Consider the following 27,892-nt stretch of genomic DNA (forward strand, 5'->3'; position numbering starts at 1 on the left):
TCATTGGAGGTCACGACTAAACAAAATATGAGCCCGATCGCTTTGATAGTTTCCGAGAAAAGTCCAACGTTAAGGTGGTGTCTACGGACGGCCGGCCGGACGGCCGGCCGGCCGGCCGGACAGACTAACACTGACCGATTACATAGAGTCACTTTTTCTCAAGTGACTCAAAAACAATGAAAAAAACATTCTTGTTACTGATTACAAATCATGATATGTATTTCTATGTGTGAATGAAAGAGAATTCAAAAAAAATAATACAAAAGTGCAACAGTTGTCACTTTGTGTTGAATAAACAATAGATCCAGAGGAGCGAATAACTGTGTGGTTGTGTTTACTTTGACACGTGCTTTCTGTACCTGCAACTTTTACCGTGACCGTGATTTGCCACTGGTGTTCGTGATCGTGAAAACAAAAATCAAGGTAACTGTGATCGTGAAAGCTAAAATTTCCCTTCCCGTGATCGTGATGATACCCCCCCTTTGGGGCCCTCCAATAAGACAAGATCGCAATTTTCTTCCACAACGTCTTCGACATCGATTCAATTCAGCCGCTGACACTACCAGGAACATCACTGGAAGCAACCAGTGTCCGATCAGTGGCCAGAGAACGCGATGAAGGCTGACTTCGTTAACGTTAAACCTGCTTGTCCCGTGTGTTGAAACAGCCACAGCATCAAAATACTCACGCAACAGCTGTGTCAAACATGCCTTAATCAAAATGTTGTGGTTTGATAATTCTAACTCCATAATTGTTCGAGATTTTGTCAATCAAACATTGCAGAATTTTTTCGCGTTTCTTTTGTTGCTCGGTATATGTTGCTATTAATATGAACGGAGCTCTGGTAAACCCCATCTTGAAAGTTCACACACGAAAGTCCGATAACAAAAACACCCTTCAGAGTTGGGAGGATTCCAGGCCCTTGGTCTTTGGTTTAGTTTTCAACTCGCTGTCCGGAACATCCTGTTCGAAATAAAAGTGAGTTTTAGAACATGATGCATTTCCAACTCTTAACAGGTTTGTGTTAAACGTTTGTACTTAATTGATAACACTGAAGTGTAAATCTTAACTAATACTGTAATAGTGGACTTCTTCTTGCTGTCAGCAGATCTCCAACAATCGCAATTACAGGTAAACTTTTTTTTATTCCAGAACGGGCATAGGTCACATAACAGAGAACAAATACGTCACGTCCAATTCGCTCTCACCTTCCCAACACACAATGACACTCGCATGCACGCACATGCACACACGACTGAATGTAAAAAGTAATCCCTCTTGAAGCAGGAGTCTGCCCCTAAGAAGGGCCCCAAAGGGTTTAAAATCGTGATCGTGATTGGCGTTTTTTGACCTTTCTGTGACCGTGATTGCCGAAATTTCCATTTCTGTGATCGTGATGGGACTTTGCCCGTGATCCGAGATGACAAAAAAATCAAGTCTCGTGATCGTGATCGTCATTTGTTTTCGTGATCGTGATGGGCATTATTGCAAAGCATTTTATTTTCAACGTACATTTTTCACAGCTGTATTACTCTATGATCCTCTATTCGTCAAGGAGCCAATCCCGATTGAAGGGAAACAACAACACATTCAGAAATATGATTTTGACAGCCATTGCTTCCCTTTAAGAGAACCAATCACACACAAAAAGAGATCCAATCAGAAGGCGAATTGCAAAAGTCTGCCAAACTTCATCCAATGGAAGGGCTTCGTGCTAAAGTTTTGAGTGCATTCAGTCAAATTCGAATTCGAAGATCAAAAATGGCGTGCAGCGGTACTGTCATCGAACTTCTGTTATATTTTGTGGATTTAAGCCAGACCAAAGCAGGCGGCGAGAATGCCTTCCTTGATGGAAAGGTCAGGCTACGGGTCCGTCTTTCCGAAGACGAAATGTCAAGGTATGTTGATCTATTCAGGGCCGGACTAGGTAAGTACTAGGGGGGGGGGGGGGTTACAGATGGGGGTCCAGGGGCAAAGCCCCTTGGTGGGGGTCCAGGGGGCGAAGCCCCGGTTTGATGGGGGTTGCAGCTGAACGTTTTTTGATGTTTCTGGAGGGAAAGGAAGCCTCTCCTTGAACGAAAAAGGTAAATTCGACAGCAAGCTGTATAGGCAATGAAGAAGAATTGAGATTGTAAGGACTCATACTAAATGATACTTTTCATAACAAAAATCGTTGAAGAAAAATGTCTTTCGAAAGGGGGTGAGAGGTGCGATTTCTCCTCGGATTTCATGATGATCCAGATGCAACCCCCCCTCCCTCCCCCCCCCCCCCCAAAGCGTTTGGGAGGTACATGCGGGGGTGGGGGGGGGGGGGGTTGCGCAACCCCTGTAACCTCACCCCCCCCCCCCTAGTCCGGCCCTGTCTATGTTGCTCTATGACTGTTCTGAATGTAGGCAAAGATCTTGAAATTTGTTCAAGATCTTTGAGTTTGATTGAGATCATTGACATTGTCGACATTGCCACGTCCGGCTGTCACTCGCTCAGTTTGACATCGACTGGCTCGAGTCTGCGTGTAGCCAAAACCGAAACTAGAAATATGTTTTTCATCCCAGCAACGTGGACACGCTTGGCATAGATTCTAATTGTCGCTTCTTTGCATTAAGCTTGGATTTATTTTAGCTCCTGTAAACTTATCAACAATGGGTTAAATTCAGGAACTATGGCGGGGAGACGTGCCAGTTTGGGTCACTTGATCCTCATGTCAAAGTCGATCGAAGTCATGTTCGTTGGGGATTTTGTTATTATAGACTCTACCATGCCTTGCGAGCGCTACGAATACATGTACTTTAATTTCAATCCACCCTATAGTTTTTGAGAAAATGGGTTTAAAAGATTTAGCTCTGGAAATGTGAAATTGTGCAAGTATATATTCATGTGTGTGAGTGAGGGTGTGGGAGTTGAATGTGTATGAGTGTATATTCCTTCACCCACCTTCATGATTCCTAGACTGACCTTTAGTCAGGATTATAGACTCTACCATCACACATACATGTACTTTAATTTCAATCCACCCAATAGTTTTTGAGAAAATGGGTTTAAAAGATTTAGCTCTGGAAATGTGAAATTGTGCAAGTATATATATTCATGTGTGTGAGTGAGGGTGTGGGAGTTGAATGTGTATGAGTGCAGGGGCGGATTAGGGGGTGGGGGTGGCTACAGGGGTTCCGGAACCCCCCCCCCCCTCCCGGCTGTAAAAAAAAATAAAAATAATACTAACTTTAAAAGAAATAATGAGTGGCTGCTGACACCAGTTGATCATGTTTAAAATCAAGGATAAGCCATAAATTGTTCATAAAATAGCTAAAACTCTTCAGCTTCTGGGGGGCTAAGCCCCCCAGACCCCCCAACGGGGCCTTGCCCATGTACCCCACAAGGTCTACCCCTGGACCCCAGGTTGTAACGCCCCCCCTCTGGCTTAACTGCTCCGCCCCTGGAGTGTATATTCCTGTGAGTGTCTGTATGAGAGAGAGAGCGAGAGAAAAAAACAATGAAAACAACATTCTTGTTACTGATTACAAATCATATGTATTTCTATGTGTGAATGAAAGAGATTTCAAAAAAATAATAAAAAAGTGCAACAGTTGTCACTTTGTGTTGAATAAACAATAGATCCAGAGGAGCGAATAACTGTGTGGTTGTGTTTACTTTGACACGTGCTTTCTGTACCTGCAACTTTTACCGTGACCGTGATTTGCCACTGGTGTTCGTGATCGTGAAAACAAAAATCAAGGTAACTGTGATCGTGAAAGCTAAAATTTCCCTTCCCGTGATCGTGATGATACCCCCCCCTTTGGGGCCCTCTAAGAACAAAAAGTAGAATTAAAATAGGTCTTTCGCAAGGATTTCATTGGCGCGTGGCCACTCTGGAAAATGGCACTCTACAAATTGTTTATATTTGGTAAGCAGTAAACCGTACTGCTAATCATGTGGCGAGGCTTTGAGCACGCCCGTTTTCCTTAACTCGTTCTTAACCTATGTGAACCCAGGGAAAACACCTTGTCAACAATAATAATAAAGTATTTATATTGCGCCTATCCCTTACAAAAAACAAAAATATTTGGCTCTAATCACTGGAAGCCAAAGATCACTGTCGCAATTAATCGTGAACTCCGATGAGTATAAGTTCAAAGAACGGTGTCATATTGAATGCACCCTCTAGTAATCCGTTTGTAAAGAAACTAAGTTTTGTTGGTTTGATCTAATAAAAGAATTATAAGGAAATCATTTATTATATAATGTATTCTTAATGTATTCTATATCATAGAATGCATTCTATAACGTCCCGAACTGCCTTCTCTGATAAAATGCATTCTCTAACACAAAATACCAAAATGCTTTTTATGATAGAATGCGTTCTTTAACGTCCTGAAATGCATTATAATGTATATGCATAATGTCCCGAAACTACAACAGGCCAGCCCCGCAAAGGAAAGCAGAACTACACACACACGAACGCACACACACACACACACACACACACACACACCTACACACACATACACACACCCACACAAACACGCACACACAGAGAGAGAGAGAGAGAGAGAGAGAGAGAGAGAGAGATAGAGAGAGAGAGAGAGATAGAGAGAGAGACAGAGACAGAGACAGAGAGAGACAGACAGAGACAGAGAGAGATAGCTGTGTGTGAGAGTGTTTATAGATCTGTTTTCGAAGCAGGGACCATACCGAGCTGGCCTGTAGAAGTTTTGGGGCGCTTTATGGAATGCATTCTATCATAAGAATGCATTGTTGGACGTTATAGAATGCATTCTATCATAGAATACATTTCTGGGCAAATGACAAGTATGATTGAATGCATTCTATATTATACAATGTCTCCTATTTTATAGAATGCATTGTATAAATATAGAATGTGTTCTATGATATGGAATACATTCTTCAATGCATTCTAATTTCTATCATAATTTTCTAAAATATTTCATTATTTAGATCAAACTAACAAAAACTGAATTTCTTTACAAACGGATCGCTTTTAACTCACGTGATCTCAAGCTAAACCTACGTGAACCGAAGGAAAACACCTTGTCAGCGACCATTGGAGGCCAGCGATCACTGTCAAAACCAATCATAAACTCCGATGAGAATATTTTCAAAAGAAAAGGGTGTCATATTGAATGCACCCTGCATACACTGTTAGCGGCAATGGCAGATCCAAGCGGATCAGCAGCGTGTTGTCTGTTGGCCATGCTTTGACTAAAGCTGGCCTCAGTGTTTACGGCACTACTCTACCATAACGACTGGAAATTCTGAGTAGACTAAGTCCAGGAAAACATCTATTTTATCATTGCAGGCCTCAACACTCACTGAACTTAAAAATATGTATATTTTTTCCACCTTTTAAGGGGCCTATCCCACAGAAAGCTTAAACTTACATGAAGTGCATCCACAATGTTTCGTCGCATTACTGTTAGCTCCATATCCAGAAAGTGAACTGCCTCAGCCAAGCAGTATGGTTCCTGCACACACAAGATGCATGTTAAGAAATCAAACACTATTTTACTGAAGTTCAACATCGTAGCAACACTGACAAGTGTTCTCATACTTTTGTTTATCCCCGAGTACGCTAGTACTAGGGCTCAGCAGACTTTAATTGTGTGTGTGTGTGTCTGTCTCGACTTTACGGCTTATTGCTGGGAAACTACTGGGCGCAGTTCGTTCAAAAGTTGATACACTAACTTGATAATAGGTCCGATTGATCGTATTAAAACTTCATAATGTTACCTGGGAAATAAACCACCAAAAAACGACTTGGCGGTGGGAGGAATTCGCGGAGCTACAGCCAGCCAGGCAGTCTGATAGAACAGCCGAACGCGTTACACAGTGACGAGAAATATAGCGTCATAAAAAGATTACGTCACGGTCGAAAGTCTTTGACGTCAATTAATGCATCATCCCTAGCTGTAGTCTTTTTCTCTCGCGCGGTGTGTGTGTGTGTGTTCATTTTGTGCACATGTGTTAGTGTTACTGTTTGTGTGTGTGACGGTGTGTGTGTGTGTATGTGTGTGTGTGTGTGCGCGTGCGCGTGCATGAGTCTGTACTCGTGTGTGTGTGTGTATGTATGTGTGAGTGTGTGTGTGTGTGTGTAAGAAAGAGAGAGAGAGGGAGTGAGGGAGAGAGAGAGAGTGTGTGTGTGAATGTGTGTGTGCATTTTCACTGTGATCAAATAACAGAGAAATGCCAGTCACCACGCACATCCTCGCATGCAATGTATTTATATAGCAAAGGGAATGCCTGTAAATCACACAGAGCAATCACTTGGTCTTAACCGTGCACACGACAAAAACTTTCATACTGGGGGAGCGAGCCAGTCTGAAGAGTACTCGGGTCCAGCGCGAGCGTTTTTTTATTGTGAAACTGTGTATCATTTTTTTTTTATCAACATTTAGATTTCTGTCAAATGTGGAAGGAGAGGGGGCTGGCTGTGTGTGTGTGTGTGTGTGTGTGTGTGTGTGTGTGTGTGTGTGTGTGTGTGTGTGTGTGTGTTTGTGTCCACATATGAGTTTGGCGACTGTCTGGTGTGTTTTGCACGAAGATAATAATTTTGAAACAGAGTATTTCATCATATAGTATAATCAATGATTCCTCAACCGCCGGCACAATTGGCCTAGTGGTAAGGCGTCCGCCCGGTGATCGGGAGGTCGTGGGTTCGAACCCCGGCCGGGTCATACCTAAAACTTTAAAATTGGCAATCTAGTGGCTGCTCCGCCTGGCGTCTGGCATTATGGGGTTAGTGCTAGGACTGGTTGGTCCGGTGTCAGAATAATGTGACTAGGTGAGACATGAAGCCTGTGCTGCGACTTCTGTCTTGTGTGTGGCGCACGTTAAATGTCAAAGCAGCACCGCCCTGATATGGCCCTTCGTGGTCGGCTGGGCGTTAAGCAAACAAACAAAACTTATCAGATCAATTTGAAAGCCAATATTTCTCTGCAAAACTACACACTATATGCAAATGCAGGACATGCGTACCTTGGTAAACACATCTGGGTTGATCTCCTTCCGTGCCTCCTGTTCCTCCTCAGTACATACAATTCAGAAGAAATGTGCGCAAGTTACGCCCACATCGATTCGCCACATGGCACATCAGCTCAAACGGCTTCCCAGTTCCCTGAAAGTGTGATAGATCTGTGAAATCAAATACAACCAAGCATGCATAGAATTATTCTAAATTGCGCACACAAGCAACCTGGCCACAATTAGGATGAATGCTTTTCATTAATGTATGCTGTTTTTAGCCTACCGCTTCACTTTATCTAGCGTGCAGATCGTACATCTATGATCTAACCAAAGGAAGAAGAAGAATCCGAAAATCTGCCAATGTATTGCTCTGACCACAAGCGGAAGGTATCGTTCACTGGACCACCATTATAATTATAAGGAACCCCTGGACATACACGTATAACAATAACAAAAAACCAAGCACATCAACCAGAATAAAAAGCAACATCAAATTCAAATAGCAGAGTTTGTTTACCAACGCAGAGTTAATGTAAAAGGTCCACTGATCAACTGAAACCGATGTGACGGCAAAATTAGAGAAATTGTCTTCAAACGTCCACAGATAGACGCATAGTAGGCTAACATTAACAATTAACAGTAACATGTTAGAACAAAAATACGAGTGACTAAGCTTAGATGAATTAATACAAAATCTCAGCAAGCAACTTACAGATAACAATCGGAAATCCTGAGCCAAATCAACGCAGCGACAACGCAGACAGGTCCACAGATCTAAAAGTGTCAGTGTGCAAGAAAACTCTCTGTCACACGACTAGCTCGTAATGGCGATTATGTCTCACAGCTTCAACAGAGGAGAGAACAAACACGTTTTGCGTACTCACGCTTGATAAACCTAAACACATGAGCAGCCATTGTGGAGAGATCTAGATACTTTTTGACGAAAGTGACCGAACAACTATAAATGACGTCTCGGTATATGTGAATGACGTCACAGTCTGTATCTTTTGAAGCATCGCAATCTTCATGACGTCTTTCTGTGTTTGCATCCGCGAAATGTTTGTTCTTTCCAGGATCTTTGTCATCTATGTTCATAACTCTGTCCTTACCACGGTGTGTCAACTGATTCCGTTCATCCACCGGATGTTTCCGTTCATCCGCAGGATGTGTCCGTTCATACAGCCCCATTTTTGTCACTTGCTTCGGGAAAAACGTTGTAGTAAGTCGTGTGGGCAGCGCGCTTGTGTGATATTGAAAGAATAAGGTAGCGAAATGGTTGGGCTATGTGTACGATAAGTACCAAGGTGCTAGTGAATCCTAATAATAACACACGCGGGCCGAACGTGGCAAAATTGCCTGATTTGTTAACATTTTCTTGTTTTTCTCGCTCTGTTATCGAATCTGACCCCTGATTTGCACATGATCACCAAAACCATTGCCTGTTACGACATTTCGCTTGAACAGAAGTTTATAGAAACCCATGGCTTTTGTACAATCACTTGTCTTTTGAAAACATACAGATTCCGTTCATACCCCATGTTTCCGTTCGTACAAAAGTGCATGTTTCCCTTCGTACGAAAAGCGTTTCCGTTCATACACATTCGTTAGATCAGAGTGAAACAGGCCCCCACTACAAGTTCTGTGTATTCCAATCGTCTTCAAATAGCACAAAGTACGAATGCGTGTGATATTAGACCTATGTGAACCATAAGATGAATTGAATTTGCAAAAAACAGTTTTGTGTCCGTTCGTACTGATTTTGACGGGAAAATGTGTCTGTTCGTACCACTTTCATCAAATTGTTTCCCTTCGTACGCTTTTCATGACGTTTGTGATTTTTGGTAGAAAGCTTGTGCAATTAGCATTTTAATACCCCTAATTCGACTTATGTATAACCCATAATGCATGTTGTTCATGAGTGCAACAACACGCGACTGTGGCTTTTCTGGTGCAATACCATCCCTGTTTAAAATCTTACTGAAGAGCAAACATTTTGATAAGTGTGTCTTCTTCCAGTTTCCTTACACAATGTCATTTCAAAGATCTAAACTTATGTGAAACCTGTTCAAAATATGCTTTCTGCAAGCTAAACCTAGACATTCAGTCTTTTAGCATTTTCAGATTTTTAATGACCAAACTTTTTTTTATCATTTTTTAAGCTTTGAAGCTGAAATGCAATCCCATAGTACGGGGGTTGCCTGGCTAAAGTTTTAAAATCAATTTGATAAAAAAATGAGGGTGTGACAGTGCGGCCTCAACTTTTACAAAAAGTCGGATATGACGTCATCAAAGACATTTATAAAACAAGTCGCGTAAGGCGAAAATACAACATTTAGTCAAGCTGTCAGAATGAAACTGAAGGCAATGCAATTTTTCAGCAAGACCGTATACTCGTAGCATCGTCAGTCCACCGCTCATGACAAAGGCAGTGAAATTGACAAGAAGAGCGGGGTAGTAGTAGCGCTGAGAAGGATAGCACGCTTTTCTGTACCATCTTCGTTTTAACTTTCTGAGCGTGTTTTTAATCCAAACATATCATATCTATATGTTTTTGGAATCAGGAACCGACAAGGAATAAGATGAAAGTGTTTTTAATTTGATTTCGACAATTTAATTTTGATAATAATTTGTATATTTTTAATTTTCAGAGCTTGTTTTTAATCCAAATATAACATATTTATATGTTTTTAGAATGAGAAAATGATGAGGAATAAGATGAACGTAAATTTAGATCGTTTTATAAAAAAAATTTTTTTTACAATTTTCAGATTTTTAATGACCAAAGTCATTAATTAATTTTTAAGCCACCAATCTGAAATGCAATACCGAAGTCCGGCCTTCGTCGAAGATTGCTTGGCCAAAATTTCAATCAATTTGATTGAAAAATGAGGGTGTGACAGTGCCGCCTCAACTTTTACAAAAAGCCGGATATGACGTCATCAAAAATATTTATCGAAAAAAAGAAAAACACGTCCGGGGATATCAATCCCAGGAACTCTCATGTAAAATTTCATAAAGATCGGTCCAGTAGTTTCACTCTACACGCACGCACGCACACACACACACACGCACACACACACACACACACACACACACACACACACACACGCACACACACACACACACACACACACACACACACACACACACACACACATAAACCACGATCCTCGTTTCGATTCCCCATTTATGTTCAAACATTAAGTCAAAACTTGACTAAATGTAAAAAGGACTGATAGAGCCTGGATAATGTTTTTTCTTGATTTGTCTAAATTCTGCTCATGATTATCACAGGTGAAGCAAATGGCATGATAGGAGTAACATACAAATGTACATGTTACTTAGTTCAGTCTTAGTTGCAGTGCTGCAAAGCAAGCACAACTGCACAAATCAATCTTCGTTCTTATCAAAACACACAGAAAGCTCCGTCACTGAACACATTACTGAAAAGGGTACGAAGGGAAACAATTTGATGAAAGTGGTACGAACGGACACATTTTCCCGTCAAAATCAGTACGAACGGACACAAAACTGTTTTTTGCAAATTCAATTCGTCTTATGGTTCACATAGGTCCAATATCACACGCATTCGTACTTTGTGCTATTTGAAGACGATTGGAATACACAGAACTTGTAGTGGGGGCCTGTTTCACTCTGATCTAACGAATGTGTATGAACGGAAACGCTTTTCGTACGAAGGGAAACATGCACTTTTGTACGAACGGAAACATGGGGTATGAACGGAATCTGTATGTTTTCAAAAGACAAGTGATTGTACAAAAGCCATGGGTTTCTATATGTAGCCAAGTGGCGTACCCCGTCTCTCTGTGTGTGATTATCTCCTGCCCGACCCAGTTGCCTCCCCTGTCTATAGCTATTCCCTGTGTATGTGTGCTAGTCACATTGGGTTTACATTTAAAAAATGCCCTTTGTGATTTAAATCCCTAACTTGAAATGATGAGATGCAGCAGCGTAACCTCTAACCATCAGTGCCTAAGGAGTGACTGAATAATACCTGGTTGTCTTTGTGCATTGTACTTTATTGTGTGTTTACTATCGTAGGGTAGACCCCGACCGGATGCATTTCTAATCTCTTATCTCAGATTTAGGTGGGCGTTATGTAATGTGCCGCCAGCCTGTTTTGTCAAGTGGGTGTCATTTCTTTTGACAGGGTACATCATAGAAGATGCCAGGTGGCTTGGAGGTTTTAGTCTCTTACCCCCCCCCCCCCCCCCCCTTCTGTGTATCAGCTTTGACACTGCTTGTAATCTAATGAGCCTTATCCGGTGTGCGTAATATTTCCGGTGCGTGACACCGTCACGGCTTCATGCCTCGGTAACGATCCCTTTTCATTGGGCAGGCAATCTTAAGTAGAACGCCCCCCGTTGTCTGACACCGGGTAGCCTCCCGATTGGCTTTCGCTCGCAGTTCAATATTTAAAAAAACAACTCGTGTAAATCTGGTACGACACAGCAAGCCTTGTAGTATTCTCTATATATACTCTAAGCGACGCTAGGTCCCGACGAGTCTCCATAGCCCAATCGGTAGAGCGCAGACATGGCGTGGCGAAGGTCTCGGGTTCGAATCTGCTCATGGCTCAAACATTTTTTAATGTATTATTTTATTCGGAGCATGACTAAATGACGAAGTGAAACACTTGTGGAACACTTGTTGAACACGTGTGTTCACCTGGTGTTCCACTGTGCAAAAAAGTGTTTACCATGTGTTCCAAAAGTGTTCAGGTAGCAGAAGATGCTTCAGGATAACACATTTTATGTGTTCCAAAAGTGTAACAAGAAGGGCAAAGCCCATACGACTCACATGCTTGACCTTGACCTTTACATGACCCTGACCTTCAGGGTCAAGGTCAAATAACTAAACCTAGCAATGACATCATACATCAAGAACTGCTTTACACATTTTTCCTACCAAAATACATGTGACCTTGACCCAAGGTCAAGGTCATCCAAGGTCATGCAACACAAAGCTGTTAATTCAAGACATAGGAAGTACAATGGTGCTTATTGGCTCTTTCTACCATGAGATATGGTCACTTTTAGTGGTTCACTACCTTATTTTGATCACATTTCATAAGGGTCAAAGTGACCTTGACCTTGATCATATGTGACCAAATGTGTCTCATGATGAAAGCATAACATGTGCCCCACATAATTTTTAAGTTTGAAACAGTTATCTTCCATAGTTCAGGGTCAAGGTCACTTCAAAATATGTATATAATCCAACTTTGAAGAGCTCCTGTGACCTTGACCTTGAAGCAAGGTAAACCAAACTGGTATCAAAAGATGGGGCTTACTTTGCCCTATGCCCCTGCGACCTTGACCTTGAAGCAAGGTCAAGATGCTATGTATGTTTTTTGGGGCCTTGTCATCATACACCATCTTGCCAAATTTGGTACTGATAGACTGAATAGTGTCCAAGAAATATCCAACGTTAAAGGTTTCCGGACGGACGGACGGACGGACGCCGGGACGGACGGACGGACGGACGGACGGACGACTCGGGTGAGTACATAGACTCACTTTTGCTTCGCACGTGAGTCAAAAATGTGTTCACCCTAACAATTTAAGTGTTCTCAAAGAGTTATAAAATTTAGAGTGTAGCAGCAGGACAAATTACGAGAAGATGGTTACATGTCAATAGCGAACTGCTACGAGTGGGTCGATACATCCACGTAACGCCTGAGTTACCTCATTGTCGGTGATCAGATCATCTTTAATCTTTTTACAGACTATGTCACCGACGATCGTTCGGGTCTTTTCTAAAGAAGGGGGGTCGACCCAGTTGTCGGCTTGGCACGACACTAGTCTCCCGTTGCGGCAAAGATGGGCGAAGTGTTCGCAGTTGAAGTAGAGCAGATTGTAGTTCACTTTTTTTCCAACCCATGCCTTGGCCTTTTTGACAGTGTCTTGATCCGACCTAGGACTGAATTCAAAAGTACATCAATAACATGTTGAAAACAGAGAAGTCGTTCCCTGACTTATTTACTCCATACTTCATCAATCACCCTTACTATATATCATCAAACCTCAAATTCTGGTTTAAATTCAATTATTCAGAACGAAGCGTTCGTTAGAGTACACAATAACGCATAAACACCCGCAAGAACAGTCCGCTGTTCTGTTACATTACTGGGTAACTATCCACTCACGAAGGCAGGAACAAGATAGTGTGCATGGACTCTTCCTAGGATCCGCAGATGTGCACCTGGGTTTTAGTTTCTTGATTCATTGTTTTCTTTCTCAGATTATGGACCTCCCCTTTATTGAATACAGCCTATATAGTGCAAGGCCAGTTCAATGTCTACTGTTCACCTGTAGCAAGCATATAATTCCAGTAATATTAAAGACTCGGTATGGCTCCTACGAGGGGCAGAAATGATGAAAAAAAATTAACTGGACAGTTCCGGAATTGTCTAAGTTAAGGGAAGTAACTCTTACATTTAGTTTTTATCCAAACAAGGGAGGTAAAGCTGATGCCTAGGAGCCGCAGATGTGCACCTGGGTTTTAGTTTTTTAATTCATTGTTTCCTTTCTCAGATTATGGACCTCAGCTCCCCTTTATTGAATACAACCTATATAGTGCAAGGCCAGTTCAATATCTACCGTTTACCTGTAGCAAGCACATAATGCCAGTGATATTAGAGACTTCTATGAGGGGCAGAAATGAAGAAAGAACAAGTCGCGTAAGGCGAAATTACTACATTTAGTCAAGCTGTCGAACTCACAGAATGAAACTGAACGCAATGCAACGCAGCAAGACCGTATACTCGTAGCATCGTCAGTCCACCGCTCATGGCAAAGCCAAAGGCAGTGAAATTGACAAGAAGAGCGGGGTAGTAGTTGCGCTGAGAAGGATAGCACGCTTTTCTGTACCTCTTTTCGTTTTAACTTTCTGAGCGTGTTTTTAATCCAAACATATCATATCTATATGTTTTTGGAATCAGGAACCGACAAGGAATAAGATGAAAGTATTTTTAAATTGATTTCGAAAATTTCATTTTGATAATAATTTTTATATTTTTAATTTTCAGAGCTTGTTTTTAATCCAAATATAACATATTTATATGTTTTTGGAATTAGAAAATGATAAAGAATAAGATGTACGTAAATTTGGATCGTTTTATAAGATTTTTAATGACCAAACTCACTCATTAGTTTTTAAGCCACCAAGCTGAAATGCAATACCAAACCCCGGCCTTCGTCGAAGATTACTTGACCAAAATTTCAATCAATTTAATTGAAAAATTAGGGTGTGACAGTGCCGCCTCAACTTTTACAAAAATCCGGATATGACGTCATAAAAGACATTTATCAAACAAATGAAAAAAAACGTCTGGGGATTTCATACCCAGGAACTTTCATGTCAAATTTCATAAAGATCGGTCTAGTAGTTTAGTCTGAATCGCTCTACACACACACGCACAGACAGACAGACAGACACACACACATACACCACGACCCTCGTCTCGATTCCCCCCTCTACGTTAAAACATTTAGTCAAAACTTGGGTAAATGTAAAAATGAACTGGACAGTTACAGACATTTCTAGAAGCTAGGGGAGGTACCTGGTTGGTTTTTTTTTCCATTTTTTTTCGATTAGCTTAATTATCCACAAATACAGATACACCCACAGACAGACACACACAGACACACAACACGCACGCATACACTCACACAGTACACACACACACACACACACACACACACACACACACACACGCTTGCGCGCACGCACACACGCACGCAAACACACACACACACACACACACACACACACACACACACACACACACGTATAAACGCACGCACACCCACACGCTTGCACACACGCACGCAAGCACACACACTGAAACACACACACGCACACACACACACACACACACACACACACACACACACACACATACAGTAAGTCAAACATTAACAATTTACTTTTCATATTCCTATGTTTCAGAATGACCAATGCCAATAAGTATAACAATGAAGTGTCTGTACTACTTAACTAACCTACCATTATTAACAAATCTAGGTATGCTTGCGCATCATTCGTCCGAATATCTATAATGCTGTAGACATACATACACTGAGCATGAGCTGTTGAGATGCGGCAGGAAAGCCATAGTAAATACTCACTTTTGCTTTACCTTTGAATTAGTTTGTTGCTTTTGCTGTTGTTGTTGGAGTTGTGTACTTATGTTTGTGCGTACCCATGTAAGGCGTACATGTAATTTCGAATGAAAGGCAGATTCCTACGTGTTCCCTTTTCTTTTTAGAAATAAAAAACTGGAATGCGCAGTTTCGGGAAGCCAAACAATGTTCGAAAGTCATACGTTGTCAACTATAAGACGTAGGACCTCTTCTATTTCAGGTCTGTTTGATGACAAATTGCTCGCCACTCTTGTATGGCCTCTGTACTGGCTTGTCAAAATAAATGAGACTGCGCTTTTCAAAGCAACCTTGCTGTTTCAAAATGAGAATGCAGGGATGTTGCCACAAATTCGTACCTATAGGACAAATGTCTTCAGCTCTTTGGCATCAATAGGACATTTGACTGCTTTCAGACATTTTAACCTTTGTCGGATGCCGCTTTTGACTACGCACGCCCGACAATGCGGGTTTGTCTGAACCCATACATTTGAAAGAGGGTTTTTACTGTTTATTTCTCTAACGACGGGGTGGGTTCACGGAAACCCACAGCGCTACTTCAGTGGGTGCATCGAGTTTCTCCCTTCACCGACTTCTTGCAGGGGAGGGAGAGGGGGAGGGAGAGGGGGAAGGGAGAGACTGAGAGAGACTGAGAGAGACTGAGAGACTAAGAAAGAGAGAGAGAGAGAGACTAAAAAAGAGAGAGAGAGAGAGACTAAGAAAGAGAGAGAGAGAGACTAAGAAAGAGAGAGAGAGAGACTAAGAAAGAGAGAGAGAGACTAAGAAAGAGAGAGAGAGAGTCTGGAGTCTGGAGAGAGAGAGAGAGAGAGACTAAGAAAGAGAGAGAGAGAGAGACTAAGAAAGAGAGAGAGAGATACTAAGAAAGAAAGAGAGAGAGACTAAGAAAGAGAGAGAGAGAGACTAAGAAAGAGAGAGAGGGAGACTAAGAAAGAGAGAGAGAGACTAAGAAAGAGAGAGAGAGACTAAGAAAGAGAGAGAGAGAGACTAAGAAAGAGGGAGAGAGAGACTACGAAAGAGAGAGAGACTAAGAAAGAGAGAGAGAGACTAAGAAAGAGAGAGAGAGAGACTAAGAAAGAGAGAGAGAGAGACTAAGAAAGAGAGAGAGGGAGAGAGAGAGAGACTAAGAAAGAGAGAGAGAGAGACTAAGAAAGAGAGAGAGAGACTAAGAAAGAGAGAGAGAGAGACTAAGAAAGAGAGAGAGAGACTAAGAAAGAGAGAGAGAGAGACTAAGAAAGAGAGAGAGAGACTAAGAAAGAGAGAGAGAGAGACTAAGAAAGAGAGAGAGAGAGACTAAGAAAGAGAGAGAGACTAAGAAAGAGAGAGAGAGACTAAGAAAGAGAGAGAGAGACTAAGAAAGAGAGAGAGAGAGACTAAGAAAAAGAGAGAGACTAAGAAAGAGAGAGAGAGAGAGAGAAAGAGAGACTAAGAAAGAGAGAGAGAGAGACTAAGAAAGAGAGAGAGAGAGAGAGACTAAGAAAGAGAGAGAGAGAGACAAAGAAAGAGAGAGAGAGAGACTAAGAAAGAGAGAGAGAGAGAGAGACTAAGAAAGAGAGAGAGAGACTTAGAAAGAGAGAGAGAGAGAGACTAAGAAAGAGAGAGAGAGAGACTAAGAAAGAGAGAGAGAGAGACTAAGAAAGACAGAGAGAGAGACTAAGAAAGAGAGAGAGAGACTAAGAAAGAGAGAGAGAGAGAGACTAAGAAAGAGAGAGAGACTAAGAAAGAGAGAGAGAGAGAGACTAAGAGAGAAAGACAGAGAGAGAGACAAAGAGAGAGACAGACAGAGAGAGAAACTAAGAGAGAGAGAGAGAGACTAAGAGACAGAGAGAGAGACTGACAGAGAGACAGAGACAGAGACAGAGACAGAGACAGAGATATAGAGAGACATAGAGAGAGAGAGAGACAGACAGACAGAGAGAGAGAGACAGACAGTCAGATAGACAGACAGTCAGATAGACGGATAGACAGATAGACGGATAGACAGATAGACAGACAGACAGACAGACAGACAGACAGACAGAGCAACTGACAACAGACATACAGACAGAGAGATACGGACAGACAGACAGAGAGACAGACAGTCTCTTGGAGACAAACAGGCAGACAGACACTGTTCCGCCGCTTTGGTAATTATGGGTGTAGCAGAACCCGCGCCGTCGGCAGAGGGATAGTTACAATCACTACTACTCTTTAAAAGTATGGGTTTGCGTGAACCCGCGCAATCGGTAGTGTTTATGTTAATTAACATAATCAATAAATTTTAATGTTTTGTCATGTACACACTAAAAATTTGCAGACAGAGAGCAAATTAGGTGTGTGAGAGATACTTAAAATTTCAAAACGATACCTTTAATGGTTCCAGAGTTACAATGATTTTAGTGTGTCTCTGGGTACAGGTGAACCCAGGAAGCACGGCAAAGGTTAATAGGACATTATAATTGTGTGCAAAACTCAAAATTATCATTGTGTGCGTATATTGTTTAATTACATTTGTTTCAAACAGGAGACACACACAGAACAAACAAACTAAAAAACGACCAAAAACTTCAGCACTATCACGAAAAGAATATTATCAAATATCGCGCTGTCCGAAGGAATGGAGTTCTTATTGGACCATGACCGCGCTCAGTTGAAAACGATAGGACATCTGACCGCAATGCGGCTATGTGAATCGGACAGTTGAGCCTTTTAATTGGCCTATGTCCGATGTCCGACGCCAAACGACATCCCTGAGAATGGAGTGAAGCCCCGCAATGCCACCCACATGATGTAGTCAAATTGTTCCCTCTTTGTCCATGTTTAACAGCAGCTAACAGATTGTAGGGGAGGTACCTCTTACTTTTTGTTTGTATACAAACAACACTGATAATCATCAGATATAGCGAGCGTCTTAAAACGTTTTTGGGCTCTGCTTACACCCGGGCGAAGCCGGGTTTAACTGCTTGTATGTATGTACATTAAAGGCCTAATCTGTCTCAAATGGTTTACAGAAAGATTTAAATCTTCTCACGCAAAAAGCAGTTCTAACCTCATGGAACACACTGGCAATAGCATTTAACAGCATTGAATTACACAGTTCCTTTAATGGCTATTCAGCTTGCGTAAACCACACACCAGATTTTGTGGTTTATTTTACCCCTGAGCCATCGTAAACCCATGTCTCACACTTTTCTTTTTTTCTCACAATTTCGTCGTCAATTTGTGATTTCAATGCGACTCGCTGTATCTGCAAAAGCACGTAATTGTGTACCTCTGAATCTAAAATGCAACAAATGACTGCGAGTCACACGAATTTATCGGCAGCGGTTTGCTTCAAAGCAAGCAATATGCAGAAAATTCGTCTGCTTGCGGAAATACGACCTTTGCGTGACCTGCTTCCGGGCTCCCTTTTCAAAACTTCAAGTTGTACTAGTACTGATCTCGTCTTGATGAAAAAAGAAATCTTTTACAATTTAAGAATGTTTGTATTACATGTTGTCAATTTATTATTTAGGTTTTAAAACTTAGTTCTAGCGCCAAAACGAGGCCCCCGATTGTGGTACTAGACAATCCGGCTGGCCACGCAAAAGTAAATTCTTTGAAAAATGCTCGCTCTTTACGGAGGGCACCTATGATGTTCTCAAGCAGTGAGTGTTTAAACGAAAGGGTTTTTGTACTGTGTGTAAAAGCCTTACAGTGTCTGTGACCAGAAACTGATGGTTTACGTGAAGCTGTGTGTGCCTTTAAGCAATTTGTCTCTCGCTTCTTCTTCCGTTTTGGCATGGAAAGGAAGCCATCATGCTCGTTAAATGAGAAATTAAAATGTTACGCCCTCACGGCAAAGCCATTGGAAGAATGTTCCCGGGTGTTACCCCGACTATAGATGACTTTAGTTGTATGCGTGTTAATGTGTAACCAGCAACCTGCACTTATGGCAGAATGACCGAGGTCGTTTACGTGCCACTACCGTCTCTGAACCTGCACAGAACGTTGACCCGTGTCCGTCCCGGCCCGGATTCGAACCCGTTACCCTAGGATCACAAAATTCCAGTGTCCTAGCTACCACCTGAGCCCCCCCCCCCCCCCCCCTTCTGCGTTAACTGAAAGTCTGTTGTTGCATTGTGTATCACTGCGCACAGTAAGAACGTAACATGGTAGCAGCGGTGTTTTGTAGCTATCTTTATCTTAAATTATTTTGTACTTGCAAATTGCGCAACAGTGAGGATTCTGAACTTACATCGATTGTGAAAGGCGCCACGCTAAATCCTATGCCATATCCGTCTTTCAAATCATGTAAGTCCAAATCTGTTCCAGATCCAGCTTTTTGTTGTTGCTCTTTTTTGATCAGTAAAGTTCTACAAGTTTGATAGTTTTTAGATTTTATTTAGTCATTAATTTTACACTAAATGTGTGTAAGATAGATATAGATTCAAAGTTTGTTTAAAATATGTAGAAAAATGTTATTGTAAGAATCTAATGCACTTCCTGTTTCGGCGCTTCCGGTCTGCCATTTTTCTAAGCATGAGCCACGGTTTGTTGTTCCATCAATATCAGCCATAAACATGACGCAAAAAGGCCATCATTGGGTAAATATTATTCAATTTGTTTCCATTATTAATGTTCTGTTCAGGAATAATTATATTAGCCTTGTAGTAGGGAAAAGTTTATTGTCTTGTACGTTTGTTGGTACGGCCTTTCACCATGTGGTGTTTTAGTGTTCGCCATGATGTGCGCAGTTTTTGCAAAGTTTAATTTACGGTTTAATTAGTGTTCAGTGTGTTAATTTCAAGTAAGAGTGGTATTTTGTATATGTTTGCCTTTTATCTAAAATGTTGGTAGTGTATGGAAATGCATTGTGCCAAAGGATAACGTTTCATAGTTATTTTGTTTTTAACCATTTTCTGTGATTCAGAATAAGTTTTTTGGCTTGTTTTGTTATCCCTTTTTGTGTAAAGTGTGTAAGAGATAAAGGTAATGATCAGAGCTCTTTTTCTAAGTTGGTAGAATTCTTATTATCTCCCTTTAAGTGTAACAGAACAGTTTTCAAAATGATAAGTTTCACAGGTTGTTTCCCTTTGTTTTTGTAGTGTCAGTAATGTTAGTAGTTGCTGTTCATTATTAGTATTGTTGAGTGATTGTTATGTCACACTGGTTTCAGTGCACGGTGCAGTATGTTGATTAAACATCACTTCAAGTTCAACTACTCATCAGTTCTGCCAGGCTGTGACATCGATGTATGAACTGATAGAGAGCAGTTAAAGAGCAGTTTCCGACCTTCTGTTTGACTTTGGTTTGCTGTCTGCTGTTTTCTTGTGTCAGATACTTTCTCAATGTATACTCATAGGAAAATGTTAGGGACCACTTACGCAAACAAACACAGCTTCCAAACCACCAAACAAAATTGAATCAAATTTGTAACATGTTTAATTCATTATTCTGCGATCCTTTTCCAAAATATTGACGCATTACGTGTCAACAAGCTCTGAAACAACATGGGGGTCGAAAACTAAATTTGCAAGTTCCGAACAGTTCAGTAATGGGTGTGTCCGCCGCGTTTTGCGAGCGATGCCTTCTGCAGTCCTGTTCCGCATCGAGTTTACCAGCTTCCTGCAGAAGGCCTGAGGAATGGCCTGCCATTCGATTTGCAGGAACTGAAGAAATTGCTGCAGGTTCCTTGGGGGTGGGTGGTTGCTCCCCACTTGCCTGTCCAGCTCATCCCACAGGTGCTCGATGGGGTTGAAATCAGGGCTGCAGGCCGGCCAGTTCATCCTGGTGACACCAGCCTGCTGGATGAAGTTGTTGACCAGCCTCGCTCTGTGAGGTGTCGCGTTATCGTCCTGGAACACAGCCTGCACACCAATCTGGTGTAGAGCGGGTAGAACCAAAGGGGCGACAATCTCATCTCTGTAGCGCTGACCCGTCAGGTTGCCAACAATGTGGTAGAGGGGGGTTCTGTGTCGAAAACTGAAGGCCCCCCACACCATGATGGAGCCCCCGCCGAAGGCCACCCTCTCCTGCACCAGACCGTTGTTGTACCGCTCACCCTGACGCCTCCACACACGAGCCCGACCGTCATGATGGTGCAGATTAAAGCGGGACTCATCGCTGAACAGCACATCGGCCCATTGCTGGCGTGTCCACCTGGCATGGTTGTGACAGAACGCCAAACGAGCCTGGCGATGAGCTGCTGTCAGTCGTGGCCGTACAGCTGGACGACGTGATGACGTGATCGCAGGCCAACTTCGTGCAGGCGTTTGCGGATGGTTTTCGTGCTGACGTTGGTGTTTGTTGCCACCCTCAGCTGGCCCCTGATGATGTTTGCAGTGGTGCCTCGCTGCTGCAGAGCTTGTCTTCTGATGAAGCGATCTTCACGCTGTGTTGTCTTCTTAGGCCGTCCTGACCTGGGCCTCTCCAGAACGCTGTTGGTGGCCTGGAACTTCTGATGCAGCCTGACCACGACAGAATGGGACACTCCAAGTCGTCTGCCCACTTCTCGCTTGCTTACGCCGTCTTGCAGCCATGCGATGGCCCGGGCTTTGTTGAAGGTGGTCACCTTTCGTCTGGGAGGCATAGTGAGAAGATGGTGGCTAGCGGAAAATCGCGGGGCTATAAAGCCTAACTGGTGACAACAGTTCACTCTCAACACATCCCCAATGCACGTGCATAACGAATTTTTCGTCTTTCTCGCCCAGGCTTGCCCACGCGCCAGCGTAAAAATGGTCCACTTTTTGCAGTTTGGCAGTTTCTGTCTCGTGCCCTAGCCAGGCCTCCGTGGATCCCGAGAAAGTTTCCTGCTAACACAGCATTGCTCACCCAGCTGGGTTTTTCAAGGGCGGTAACGCGAAGAACTGTCACCATTGCATTTATTTTGCTCTTTTTCTCATTTTGTTCATGTTGTTTGAACACCGTGTTAACTATTTTCAGGAACTTCGATACCTTGTTACTAAAACTAAAAGTTCCGCAGCAGAATCGTCACTGCATTTGACATTTTGTTATTTCGTGCAATGTTTTTAATTCTTACTCGTTCTTCTCACTCTCTTCATGTTGTTTTTACACTTTGCAAATAGTTGTGTTTTTGTGTGCTGTCCTCACGAAACACATTTTCCGCCACTCTGCATTTGACATAATTTTAACAAGAAGGGCAAAGCCCATACGACTCACATGCTTGACCTTGACATGACCTTGACCTTTAGGGTCAAGGTCAAATAACTAAACCTAGCAATGACATCATACATTAAGAACTGCTTTACACATTTTTCCTACCAAAATACATGTGACCTTGACCCAAGGTCAAGGTCATCCAAGGTCATGCAACACAAAGCTGTTAATTCAAGACATAGGAAGTACAATGGTGCTTATTGGCTCTTTCTACCATGAGATATGGTCACTTTTAGTGGTTCACTACCTTATTTTGGTCACATTTCATAAGGGTCAAAGTGACCTTGACCTTGATCATATGTGACCAAATGTGTCTCATGATGAAAGCATAACATGTGCCCCACATAATTTTTAAGTTTGAAACAGTTATCTTCCATAGTTCAGGGTCAAGGTCACTTCAAAATATGTATACAATCCAACTTTGAAGAGCTCCTGTGACCTTGACCTTAAAGCAAGGTAAACCAAACTGGTATCAAAAGATGGGGCTTACTTTGCCCTGTATATCATATAAAGGTGAGGTATTCAATCTCAAAAACTTCAGAGAAAATGTGAAAAATGTGAAAAATAGCTGTTTTTTTCGACAACATTTATGGCCCCTGCGACCTTGACCTTGAAGCAAGGTCAAGATGCTATGTATGTTTTTTGGGGCCTTGTCATCATACACCATCTTGCCAAATTTGGTACTGATAGACTGAATAGTGTCCAAGAAATATCCAACGTTAAAGTTTTCCGGACGGACGGACGGACGACTCGGGTGAGTACATAGACTCACTTTTGCTTCGCATGTGAGTCAAAAATGTCGGGTCTTCTTTGTTTAAATTCTTCGCACTCTGTTCATATACATGTTACTCTGTATGTCTTCTTTGCAATAACATGGGTATCTTTTTCTCAACAGGGAGATCTTGCAGTGCATGTGACATTTCGTACTGTCCTGTCACTCTGTTAATCTTCTTTCATTCCAACAGTATTATCCCCCGCGGGTTAGGGGGAGTCCCATATTGGTTGGGACGAGAAAGAATTTACCCGATGCTACCCAGCATGTCGTAAGAGGCGACTAACGGTTCTGTTTCTCCTTTTACCCTTGTTAAGTGTTTCTTGTATAGAATATAGTCAATGTTTGTAAAGATTTTAGTCAAGCAGTATGTAAGAAATGTTAAGTCCTTTGTACTGGAAACTTGCATTCTCCCAGTAAGGTCATATATTGTACTACGTTGCAAGCCCCTGGAGCAATTTTTTGATTAGTGCTTTTGTGAACAAGAAACAATTAACAAGTGGCTCTATCCCATCTCCCCCCTTTCCCCTATCCCATCTCCCCCTTTCCCCGTTGCGATATAACCTTGAATGGTTGAAAACGACGTTAAACACCAAATAAAGAAAGAATTCCAACAGTATTCGTTGTTAGCTTATTTGTGGTCTTTTGCTCAAAGTCAGCCTAACAGAACGGACGGGCTTAAAAGACAGTACCGGGTACAAAAAGGCTCCCAACCGGTCCTTCCCCCCACCTCCCTGTGCGTACAGTGGGTACGCGTCCCTGCCCCACACCTCCCCCACTCCACCCCCACCCCAAAAGGAAGGGGGTTTGTGTCCTGATACGTCGACCCAATACACCCTCTAATATACCCCTACCACCTCTCGGTGTGCGAGCTAGCCAGCACCCCCCCTGCCGGGAGCGAAGGGCTTTCCTGCTCCACCTGGCGCGGGGGTAGCTGAGCACCGCACACCAAACACCCACATAAAACGAGACGTATATACCTCAACTACTCGCTTGACTGGTGTGCGCGTCCCGCCGGTACCCACCCGGCGGGAGCGACGGGCCCCCTCCTCCCCCCTTCCCTGCGGCCTCATTCCCCCCCCCCCCCGCCTCGTCTGTTGGGTGGGTCACTGAGCACCGCACACCAAGACTCAACCAAACTAAGACACCCGATAAAAAAATAAAAAAAATAAAACAAATCTACTAGTTTATCCTTACATAAACAAGCCTAGTTTTACCCTTAAAGGACGCATATCCACCCTTACCAACCCCTTTTTTTATTTTATTTTTAATTTTTATTTTGGGGAGGGTGCGAATGAATGAAAGATCTATGTTGCATGTATGTTATATGTGTAAAGGCAAGGCAACGTCTGCGCTCCATGTACATAAGAAAATTGCTTTGGCATACCAGTTTTAAAAATGAAGAAATTGGACTCTTAAACTTTTTATCAGAGTGGCTCTGAAATTTTAACAATCTTTTACATCACAAATTTGGAAACAATAAAGTAATAATAACCTATTTTAAACGCCCCCCTCCCCCACAAGGTGTCTCGCGTGGCGAAGGGAATATCGTGTCCATACAAAAAAGAACATTTTATAACCAACCCTTTTACAAATCAACTTTTAACCTCAAAACAACCCCAACCCATCATCCTCCGGCCCCCTCCCCCCACCTCCCCCCCCCCACAATATCGTATAAAAAAAATCATGTCCCAATATAGGTCCTTAGTTACCTGGGAGGACGTTAAACCCCAAATTCTCTCTCTCTCTCTCTCTCTCTGTCTCTCTCTTGCTCAAAGTTCTTCAACAGGCAGATCCTGCCCCATTGCATTTGACAATTTTCAATCTTTATTCGTCTGTTTATTATTTTTTTGTTCGACTAATCACTTCAGTGATCTTTAACTTAACTGCCTGCAGTGATGACCATATCACCAAGAAAATGACATGGTAATTTGCATCAAGATTGCAATATATTTCAGCCGGCCAATGATCGACAGTGCACTGCTTCAGATCTGCTCTCATTGCTTTACTTATCATTCATGGAAGCAGTGAGCTGTTTTATGCTATGACATAACTGAACCCAAGTGACCTGGATAACATTTTGTTTTAAGGGACATCGCTTTGATGGTGTTATGTTATGCGCAGATTGCTCATTATTTGTGATTATAAATTAGTTGGGTGGCTGCTTCATCCGAGTCACATTTTGTTACATGTTATTATGATCATGTGTGGATTGGAGCTTCCTCCTTTTAGTCACTTTTCTTCCATGATACCGTGATTATAGCTGCATTGCTGCTCTACCCCCCGCGGGTTAGGGGGAGTCCCATATTGATTGGGACGAGAAAGAATTTACCCGATGCTACCCAGCATGTCGTAAGAGGTGACTAACGGATTCTGTTTCTCCTTTTACCCTTGTTAAGTGTTTCTTGTATAGAATATAGTAAATGTTTGTAAAGATTTTAGTCAAGCAGTATGTAAGAAATGTTAAGTCCTTTGTACTGGAAACTTGCATTCTCACAGTAAGGTCATATATTGTACTAGGTTGCAAGCCCCTGGAGCAATTTTTTGATTAGTGCTCTATCCCATCTCCCCCCCTTTCCCCTATCCCATCTCTCCCTTTCCTCGTCGCGATATAACCTTGAATGGTTGAAAACGACGTTAAACACCAAAGAAAGAAAGAAAGAAAGAAAGATTGCTGCTCTCACCTTTGATTCCCGTTTCAGTCGTTCATTTTTTAATTTTCTGTATATGAGTGGATTGGGGTAATTCAAATGACATAGTATACATTAATCAACATTAGACAATCAATGCCTTCAATCAGCAATAAGCCTGCGGCAGGATCAGGACATTTTCCATGGATGAATGCGTTCATATATTGATTAAATTTGCGCATATTGCGCAAGTGAAACTTTACAAAGAAGGGGTTATTTTTTCCAGTCATTTGAGTTTAACAAATATTTTCATAGTTGTTGTGCACGTACTTCAGTTCGTCCACGACCATTCTACAAAGTTTCGAGTCTATAGGTAAAATGGTCCGACATGTACTTTTTCTCCAAAACTGAGGTGTTACCTAATTGCACCTCCGAAATTGTCAATGGCGCGAAAGCTTTCCTGAATAGGTATGGCCTTGAACCCAGCTCTAACTGCTTTCTTTGGGTCACCAATGATCTAGGGGATGAGGCGTGTGTTTGTGCATACTACACAAATACGACTATGGCTGCACCATTGGAACCCCTTTCATGACCGTGCCTAAACATGGCAAAATACGGTATAAAGGAGTTAGTTTGATTTTACGTTGGAACGTTCTTTTATGGGGAGTTCCATTCTACGTTTTCAAATCCCCCCCCCCCCCCCCCCAATGTTCTACAACATGTTTTGGCTCTGTTGATCTGTGATCAACCCTTTTTGCATTTTGTGTGCTATGCTGTTTCTACTGATGCAGGTGTCGATCGCAAGAGCGGTAGAAAACGGGAGTTTTTGCGGCAATTTTGAGGGGTGTCATGACAGCAAGCGCTGTATTTTAGCAAAAGCCTTGGTGGATTGCTTTGGAACTTTAGAATATTTTGCCTACATACTTTTTGATTAGTGCTTTTGTGAACAAGAAACAATTAACAAGTGGCTCTATCCCATCTCCCCCCTTTCCCCTATCCCATCTCCACCTTTCCCCGTTGCGATATAACCTTGAATGGTTGAAAACGACGTTAAACACCAAATAAAGAAAGAATTCCAACAGTATTCGTTGTTAGCTTATTTGTGGTCTTTTGCTCAAAGTTCTTCAAGATCCTGCCCCATTGCATTTGACAATTTTCAATCTTTATTCGTCTGTTTATTTTTTTTTCGACTGATAACTTCAGTGATCTTTTACTGCCTGCAGTGATGACCATATCACCAAGAAAATGACATGGTAATTTACATCAAGATTGCAATATATTTCAGCCGGCCAATGATCGACAGTGCACCGCTTCAGATCTGCTCTCATTGCTTTACTTCATTGCAAGGCTCAGAACAATTCATGGAAGCAGTGAGTTGTTTTATGCTATGACATAACTGAACCCAAGTGACCTGGATACCATTTTGTTTTTTAGGGACATCGCTTTGATGGTTTTATGTTATGTGCAGATTGCTCATTGTCATAATAAATTAGTTGGGTGTCTGCTTCATCCGAGTCACGTTTTGTTACATGTTACTGTGATTATGTGTGGATTGGTGCTTCCTCCGTTTTAGTCACTTTTCTTCCACTGATGATACCGTGATTGAAGTTGCATTGCTGCTCTACCCCCCGCGGGTTAGGGGGAGTCCCATATTGGTTGGGACGAGAAAGAAGTTACCCGATGCTACCCAGCATGTCGTAAGAGGCGACTAACGGATTCTGTTTCTCCTTTTACCCTTGTTAAGTGTTTCTTGTATAGAATATAGTCAATGTTTGTAAAGATTTTAGTCAAACAGTATGTAAGAAATGTTAAGTCCTTTGTACTGGAAACTTGCATTCTCACAGTAAGGTCATATATTCAACTATGTTGCAAGCCCCTGGAGCAATTTTTTGATTAGTGCTCTATCCCATCTCCCCCCCTTTCCCCTATCCCATCTCCCCCTTTCCTCGTCGCGATATAACCTTGAATGGTTGAAAACGACGTTAAACACCAAACAAAGAAAGAAAGAAAGAAAGATTGCTGCTCTCACCTTTGATTCCCGTTTCAGTCGTTCATTTTTTAATTTTCTGTATATGAGTGGATTGGGGTAATTCAAATGACATAGTATACATTAATCAACATTAGACAATCAATGCCTTCAATCAGCAATAAGCCTGCGGCAGGATCAGGACATTTCCCATGGATGAATGCGTTC

The 27,892-nt window shown here is 42.2% G+C and overlaps 1 protein-coding gene and 1 long non-coding RNA gene across 3 annotated transcripts in view; both read right to left on the reverse strand.

The window, feature by feature from the left end:
- Window positions 1-27,892, reverse strand: part of LOC138978861 (phospholipase A and acyltransferase 4-like) — a 69,603-nt gene that overhangs the window by 7,945 nt on the left and 33,766 nt on the right. For both annotated transcript variants that reach the window (XM_070351669.1, XM_070351670.1), the window contains one exon: window positions 12,685-12,919. In XM_070351669.1, coding sequence (XP_070207770.1) covers window positions 12,685-12,919 — 235 coding nt within the window. The remainder of the gene's footprint in view (window positions 1-12,684; window positions 12,920-27,892) is intronic.
- LOC138978862 (uncharacterized) lies at window positions 723-7,588 on the reverse strand. The gene is made up of 3 exons (XR_011459828.1): window positions 6,989-7,588; window positions 5,395-5,478; window positions 723-963 (listed from the first exon to the last, which is right to left on the reverse strand). It is a non-coding gene; the product is annotated as an uncharacterized lncRNA (long non-coding RNA).

This window comes from Littorina saxatilis, linkage group LG10, assembly GCF_037325665.1.
Source record: "Littorina saxatilis isolate snail1 linkage group LG10, US_GU_Lsax_2.0, whole genome shotgun sequence".
In the NCBI taxonomy this organism is placed as follows: Eukaryota; Metazoa; Mollusca; class Gastropoda; order Littorinimorpha; family Littorinidae; genus Littorina; species Littorina saxatilis.